The sequence below is a fragment of the Phanerochaete carnosa genome (assembly GCF_000300595.1).
Source record: "Phanerochaete carnosa HHB-10118-sp unplaced genomic scaffold PHACAscaffold_3, whole genome shotgun sequence".
Taxonomy (NCBI): Eukaryota; Fungi; Basidiomycota; class Agaricomycetes; order Polyporales; family Phanerochaetaceae; genus Phanerochaete; species Phanerochaete carnosa.
Window position 1 is genome coordinate 3,087,095 of NW_006767630.1, and position 7,702 is coordinate 3,094,796.

Below are 7,702 nucleotides of genomic sequence, written 5' to 3' on the forward strand. Positions count from 1 at the left end.
CAGCGGGGGCCGCCAGCACTTGTTGGACTCCGTCGGCGTCCCACGTCACCTCCAGGATGACCCAAGCATAAAGATTCTTATTGTCTCCTTCGGCGGGCAGGTCTTCCACAAACCGTCACACAGCCGGACACACAGCCGCTCGTCTTCGCGCTTGCACACGCCTGACCCGTCCATCCTCGGGCCGTCCAAACAGATAAACGTCGCGCTTCATACCCATTCTTCTTATAGCCCTGTTATGGACGTCGCTGACATCAAGAAGGGCATGCCACCGGAACCTGTGAGCGCCGCCGCCGGCGTCGAAACCCTCGTAAATGCGCTGGAAACCAATAGACATGCACCACGCCGCTCTGGATCGCTAAGAGTACGCCTCGAGCGCAAGCGCAGTGGATCGCTGCTCATGATACCCGGCGCGCCCGCGGCGTCCGTCCCGACCTCGCCTGTCGCGGCCACCGTGCCCACCTTTCCGTCCGTGTTCCCGCCGGCGCCGACTATTGACGAGGTGACTGAGAATCCCTTCGGGCAAGCTGCGACGCCCGAGGAAGAGTACAAATATGACGTGTTTGGTACCCTCCTACCGGACGAGAGCTGGATCGCGATCGTATGCGGTGTTCCGAAGGACTGGGCGGAGGACGGCGAGGCGTTGCCGGATAACTTCTTCGTGGCGCCGAAGGACGTGTACATGCCCGATTTGACGGCTGTCGCAGACGTTCTGCTTGGCAAGCTGGTGAGCCTGGCCTTTTCCTGCCGCGTATCAGCTATTGATTCAGTTGTGTTTTGTAGGGTTACGGTACCGTCTCGGAATGTGTCGACTCTTGCACGCCTTTTGTATACGTCCCGCGCCCGTTGTTCATCGAAGAGCACGGACTGCGCATGCTCCTCGAGCGTGATGGCGTCGGCGTCGAGCTCTCGCGCACTGCGTACGAGTCGGGCGAGTGGGCGTGTGCGGTCGAGGAGGCGTGCTTCAAAGGCAAAGAGAAGAAAGAGAGCAAGAGAAAGGAGGGCGAGACGGGGAAGCGTACGCAGGAGGGTAGGAAGATGGCGGAGATGCTGATGCAGTGGGTTGTGGGGTGGAAAGGGGAAGAGGCGCCGCTTCTGGAATGAAGAACAGGTGGCCTCTCGCATGGTCTTGTAGCATTCACCGCATTTCACGCATGTGCACACATCATCCCCTCATTATCGTATGTATCCAACATAATCACGAGTATATTCTGTAGCATGCCGGTATCCTCAACACCAGACTTTGGCCTACTCCTGCACGAACGGCCACGTCTGCTCCGCAGTCAGCTCTTCCTCGAACTGTCTAGTACCAGTTATTCCCAAGACCTGGTACTGGTTGCCCATGCCCGTGCGGTCGACGAGCCGCTTCGCGGCACGCTCGATGTCCGCTCGATGCTGCTCGTCCTTGGCTGCCTTCTTGAGGGTCTCGATGCGCAATGAGAGACCCATACGCTCGAGGAAGGTGGCCTGCGGGATTGGGCCGTGGGTCGTTGCTGCTCAAGGTGGTTAGAGAACCAGGAAGATGGGGGAAGAATAATTAGCGTACCGAGACCTGAGATCGCTTCTTTGAGGTAGGCGAAATCAACGTTGGTTGTGAGGTCGCATTCGCCCGGGCGGTCGAAGACGTCGACAATCTTGTGGTCTTTGAAGGCCTAAATGTAGCTCTCAACTGGTCAACCTCTCTCGAGCCCTGAATGGTCGACGCACCCGGAAAGAGTTCGAGAAGCTCTTATCGCCGCCATAGTCCACGACGAGCGCACACCCGGACACATCTCGCGACTTCTCCAGATCGCTCGACAGAAGCTCCCCGATCCTCCGTGCGACCTTGAACGCAGACGGAGAAACTTCTACCTGTGTCCCGACGGGGAGCTTCTCAAAGCGTTTTGACGACATTCCAAGGAGGGTGGAGAACGCCGACGGTGCTGGTTCTATGGCGCGGTGGAAGCGTGGGCCAGTGGCCTCGAGGATTTTTGGCGACTCTGACAAGGGCGAGAAACTGTCTGCGCGGAGGATGGTTTTTGCAGTCGAGTCAGGCCCGGAAGAGACGAGGACTTCGCGCCAGCCGTCGTCACATCTCTTAAAGGTTCGGTCAGTTTACACCTGAGTACTATGGGAGAGGCAGAATACCTGAATTAGATGGAACGGTAAAGCATCGAAGAACTCGTGTGCAATGAGGATCGTGAACGTGTCCTTGTCGACCGAAAAATCATTTAACGAGTCGTACCATTGCGTGTGCCACTTCCTCGGAGCATCCACCAGTTCGAGTGTCTTTTTCTGAAGAGTCCTCATAGCTTCACTAGTCTCGACGAGATGAACCCCTTGAACCGCGGAACAGGCGGCGGCGAATTGAGAGAGCGTCTTTTATGGGATAAGTTATGCAGAAAACTAAGAAATGGCACGTATAGCTAACGCTTACTCTTAGGATGTCAGCCATGAGCGTGCCACGCCCAGGACCCAGTTCTACCAGGCGGATAGGTTTTCGCTGGCCGAAGTGCATCCATTGGGACAACGACCATATCGCAACAAGCTATATAAATCACCTCAAATCTGCTGTTAACTGACATATTAATCCAAAAAAACCACTTACTTCACCGAAGACCTGGCTGATCTCGGGGCTGGTAGTGAAGTCACCTCGAGAACCGAAGACGCTATGCGAGGGGTTCATGTAGTACCCTTCTGTCGGATGCGACAGACACATTTGCATGTATTTTGCAAATGACAAGGGACCTGTGGCCTTCCATGACTCTGTTATCCCCGTCGATGCGTCACAGACCGCAAGCACATACCTTGATGGTATCGTGGATGATCTTCTCAACCTTTGTGACTGGTGCAGACGGCTTTGCGGCGTTTGTGCTGTACAAGAGAGCCGAACTTATGACTCTTGCCGCTACACGTTTCTTATACAGCGGTGCAAGGAACGAATGATGCCTTGATACCGCCCGGCACCGCAGCATAGTCGGGATTTAATGAGGCGTGGAAGTTCTAAATGACTCGGGCGCTCTAAGTAAGGTGTCTGTAGAATGAGTCAATAAGAAAAAAATCCAGAAAAATCGAAAGTAAAACAAAAATGGAGCTCGCCTTGTTCTGGATGGATTCCGGAGGAGTTTGTGTTGAAATTGAACAACCCGAAGCGTCGGAACGCCACAAAGCGCAAGCGGCGCTTTTCGGCAGCGGAGTGACGTGTCGTGACTAGGGTGACCGACGCGTCGGTACCGGTGTGACAGTGACGGAGCGTTCCCAGATTTTTGTGAAGTTATTTAACTTTCCTCTGTCAGACCACTGACGCATCCGCCACCTCCCCTACTGCCCTCTCAACTTCAGAAAACCTCTTTTCTTCGACCAAAAGCACCTTAGTCAACACATACAGAGGATCCCCCTTCGAAATGGCTACCCGTATGCACGAAATTTGCGGCATCTCATATGGCGTTCCTGACGAGCAATCTTGCAGGCATCCAGTTTGAGAACAGCAGCGATATTGGTGTCTTTTCGAAGCTGACGAACAGCTATTGCCTTACTGCCATCCAAGGCAGTACAAACTTCTACTCTGCCTTCGAGAGTGAGCTGGGAGATGTCATCCCGATCGTGCACACGAGCATTGGAGGCACGCGAATTATCGGTCGCCTGACCGCAGGTACGTACCCTTCTTGGTCTTTTACAGCTGTATTTCCAACTGTGAGGTAGGTAACCGACACGGCCTGCTCGTCCCCTCAACGGCAACCGATCAGGAACTCCAGCACCTCCGGAATTCCCTCCCGGATTCTGTCGCGATTCAGCGTGTAGAAGAACGTCTTTCCGCGCTCGGAAACGTTATTGCATGCAACGATTACGTCGCGCTTGTGCATCCTGACGTCGACCGCGAGACCGAGGAAATTGTAGCTGACATCCTCAAAGTCGAGGTATTCCGGCAAACAATCGCTGATAACGTCCTGGTGGGAAGCTATTGCGCCATCACAAACCAGGGCGGTCTTGTGCACCCCAAGACGAGTGTGCAAGACCAGGACGAGTTGTCGAGTTTGCTTCAGATACCATTGGTGGTATGTCTACTGTTATAATGAGTGCCGGCATGGAAAACTGATCACATACACTGGGGGCAGGCCGGTACTGTGAATCGTGGATCGGACGTCATTGGAGCTGGTCTCGTTGTCAATGATTGGTGTGCGTTCACTGGGCTTGATACCACCGCGACTGAGATCAGCGTCATTGAGGCTGCGTTCAGTGCGTCCCCACTTTCCTCCTTTTCTCTCACTTTCCCTGACGTGACGATCTGCAGAGCTGCAAGGCCAGAGCTCAACTGCGGTTATTGGCGAGATGCGGGACTCGCTCATTGACAGCTGGGCATGAGATACCCTTCCATATCGCTTGTGTATTCATACTATCCTTCTTTGGGCATAACATTAATGCTGTTGCCGTCGAGCATATCGTCATCGAACATCTTGTATACATACAACAACAATGTAGATCAAGCCTTCAGGTTGTCAACCGATCTGTGCGCGTTACGCAGCTGAGACGATTCGATGGAACTTCATGGATGGTCAGTCTTCGTACCTACTCCGACTGTTATTGCAGTGTCGATACACGGTCGCTACCACACTTCGCCCACATACGTCTCTTACCGCTTCGCTGACGCCGTTCACCAGGGCACGACACTAGTATGTTTAGGACCTATGTTTTTTTTTCTTGACGGAGACACCGTGACCCCGCATAAGATAAGCTGACGTACAAAGTGCATACTAGACGGATTACATGGCCTCTAGAGCTCACTGTTTACAAGAACGTCATCATACCCAAATTTTCACGAGCGGTTCAGTACCATCCTAAGACTTGGCATCTTCTATATGATCTTTCATGGGCGACTTGGTGGCACTACTTAAGGGCCATCCATCTGAGGTGAACCTTCCGACTACCATCGATGGTATGTCTTTCACAGCTCATCCTTAGGCAGACTTTCTGTCAGCACACCAAATGTTAGACAAGCCACGAAGCTAGATCACAGGTAGTAATGCTACCTGCGGGGCATCAGCGAAACCCGTGGCTTCCAACCTCGCGACCTCAGCCATGTACGCCGCGCCACAGATACGCAGTTGGTGGGTGCGGCCGAATAAAATGAGAAGGAGCACTCTCGTCTTGACTTTGGTGCTCAGTACAGTAGTACAGATAACTAGTACATAGTATATGTTCAGTGGTTTCTACAGATTATGCCGAAGTTGGTATAGGTATAGTAACAGTCTGTCAATGTCAGGGGTATGCGCTACACCGAAGGAGAGGTATCCTTAAAATCCGATGCGAGGGGATTTTTTATATGTACAAGAGGCCGCTTCGCTGCGCTCCGCGACTGCTGTCCTCGTGGATGTGGTTCTGCGGGCGGGAAATTTAAGCTCAAAATTTTCGATTTCACTCGCTGCGATGAATAGATAGGGCTGAAGCATAGCTGCGCTGCGCGCGGCGTAAGCAAAGGAGAGCGGAAGCAGCGATTGGGCCCAATCAAGGAGAATGACGAAATAGGGGCCGTCGAAAGGTATATAAGGCGAGGGACGGGAGAGGGGGGCCCCTGGAGCGAGTAAAACAGGGATAAGAAAATCGTTTCTTACTTTGAGGGCATCTGCGTAATAGTACAGTAATCATGCGTTAAACAGCCCGAGGTCCCGTCGCGGGCTTTGCAGCCATTGAGGGTTGTTTCGGCGCATACCGCGACCGCTCGCCCAGCGCGGGGCCGAAGCGGAATAGCACAAACGGGATGGGCATCAGGGCGAGGGCGACGAAGCCGAGGAGGGTCGACGCCCAGCGCGGGTCGAGCGCGTCGTACATCTGGGTCGCGAAGAGCGGGAAGCCCGCGCCGAAGAGGGAGCGGACGACGGTGTTGGCGGCGAGCGCGGACGCGGCGAAGGAGAGATAACTGTCGATGATGTAGTTGAAGAGCGCGAGGAAGATTCAGACAATGCTGAAGCCGAGCAGCCCGCCGGCCGTCATCGGCGCCCAGAAGGACATGTGCGGGTACGACGTCCAGCCGAACCAGAAGAAGGCGGTCGCGAAGAGCGGCGCGACACATATCGCCTGCTCGAGGTGGAACTCGGGCCGGACGGGGCTCGGGGCGTGCTGTACTGCGAGTCGCTCGTAGCGTGGTTTCCACAACATCAGGTAGCTGAGGACGACGAACGTGCCCCCGAGGAAGATGGGGAGGAACATGAGTCCCAAGATCCCTGCGTTCATGTGGTGTCCGATGGCAAAGACGATTGGGTAGGCCTCGAAGAGGAGATAGACAACTGTGTAGATGAAATACAAGCGGACACGTCAGTGATGGCCTTGACAGGCTTATGAAAGAGTTGCACATGCGCTCATGTAGATCGTCAGGGCGACGAGTATAGGCTCTCTGGTCATCAGGGCAAAAGGCGTTCCAACGGTCTTCTGTACGGACTCCTTCTAGGATGTGCTATTGTTGTCTAGGGGAGTCCAGTAGCGATCATCCCCCGTTTGTTGGCGTTGCTTCTTTGCCCTCCGCGACAGGAGGACGGGGCTGCAAGGGGCTGCAAGGGTCTTGTCAGATTCAATAGTCTCCCGCCGATAAAAACGAGCTTACGTATACGTCTCGGGTATGGTCAATGCGATGGTCGCGAGACATGCACTAGCAAAGATCGTGGTGACCTAGTAGACCCATCTCTAAGAGGTTCCGGACACTGCAATGAAGCCGCTGACTATGGGTGCCAGGGACGGCCCAGCAGACGGAGCCAAGGTGATGACAGAGAAGGCCTTCCCCCTAGCCCTCGCATCCAAGATGTCAGCTATCACGGTGGTGCTGACGATGAGACCAGACGCGGCGAAGTTTCGGCTGAGGAAGCGGAAGACGACGATGCTTGCCGTGTTCTAACTTCTGCGAGAGGGCACAGCCGATGGAGAAGGCGGTGTAGATGACGAAAGAGATTATGAGCGGACCCCTGCGGCCGTACCGCTCAGGCAGTGGCCCCCAGAGAAGCGGACAGACACAGTAGCCGGCGACGAAGATCGAAATCGTGAGCGTCGCGACCTCGCTGCCGAAGCCAAACTTCTCTTCCATCTGGAGGACGATGCCAGCAGGTATAGAACTTGCGAATGTCCTATGATCGGGCGTCAGCACCGTGACTAACTGGTAAGACCATGGTGATGCAAAAGCTTACGCATTGATAGACAAGAGCCCAGATATGGCTGTGATGTACCGCCTCTTTAAGCGGGACCAGCTGTAGGGACTCTCAGGGTCCCCCGGGGCAAACATGACTTTGAATTGTGAGCCAGGACAAGGAACATCAGCACGAAATGGACGCTGAGAGCTCGAGAAAACAGCACAGAATGCCTGTGCGCGCCGGCGTGTCAGCAACAAACAATCCAACTGGACTGAGCTACGACAATGCTGAGGAGACAGACAAGAGGAAAGTGAGTGAGTGAAGACCAGCTCGAGTCTGGCTTGTTATTGAGCAGTACGAGCTCCTTATATACATGTCAGACTCAATGTCTAGATTATACTACAAATATACAGAGGTGTATAGAGAGTGAAAGAATACTGTGGAATCCGGGAGAACCATCCGAACTATGTAATATTCATGACATTACCCCCCCCGTTTAGAATCGTGTCCTCACGATTATTTACCAGTGGATCCAAAGCCTCCCGTTCCTCGCTGAGTTTCTGTTAAACTCGACACCTCCTCGATATCGCATGACGCAATGCGTCCAAAATGAC

General features: G+C 54.0%; 3 protein-coding genes across 3 annotated transcripts; 1 reads left to right on the plus strand and 2 right to left on the minus strand.

Moving 5' to 3' along the window:
* Nucleotides 1–760: 760 nt before the first annotated feature.
* Nucleotides 761–3,013, minus strand: PHACADRAFT_140351 (uncharacterized protein). Its single transcript, XM_007393679.1, has 7 exons — nucleotides 2,784–3,013; nucleotides 2,585–2,731; nucleotides 2,414–2,524; nucleotides 2,125–2,355; nucleotides 1,705–2,073; nucleotides 1,544–1,649; nucleotides 761–1,490 (listed from the first exon to the last, which is right to left on the minus strand). The coding sequence occupies exons 1-7, from the start codon at nucleotides 2,949–2,951 to the stop codon at nucleotides 1,246–1,248; spliced, it is 1,377 nt and encodes a 458-aa protein (XP_007393741.1). The 5' UTR covers nucleotides 2,952–3,013; the 3' UTR covers nucleotides 761–1,245.
* Nucleotides 3,014–3,315: 302 nt separating this feature from the next.
* PHACADRAFT_252746 (uncharacterized protein) lies at nucleotides 3,316–4,424 on the plus strand. The gene is made up of 5 exons (XM_007393680.1): nucleotides 3,316–3,390; nucleotides 3,446–3,628; nucleotides 3,679–4,031; nucleotides 4,092–4,212; nucleotides 4,268–4,424. Exons 1-5 carry the CDS (start codon nucleotides 3,381–3,383, stop codon nucleotides 4,336–4,338), a joined length of 738 nt encoding a protein of 245 aa, XP_007393742.1. The 5' UTR covers nucleotides 3,316–3,380; the 3' UTR covers nucleotides 4,339–4,424.
* A 1,198-nt stretch (nucleotides 4,425–5,622) lies between these two features.
* PHACADRAFT_159539 (uncharacterized protein) lies at nucleotides 5,623–7,240 on the minus strand (the record flags this gene model as incomplete). The annotated part of the gene is made up of 6 exons (XM_007393681.1): nucleotides 5,623–5,890; nucleotides 5,981–6,257; nucleotides 6,324–6,414; nucleotides 6,670–6,855; nucleotides 6,905–7,085; nucleotides 7,146–7,240. 6 exons carry the CDS (start codon nucleotides 7,238–7,240, stop codon nucleotides 5,623–5,625), a joined length of 1,098 nt encoding a protein of 365 aa, XP_007393743.1.
* Nucleotides 7,241–7,702: the final 462 nt, after the last annotated feature.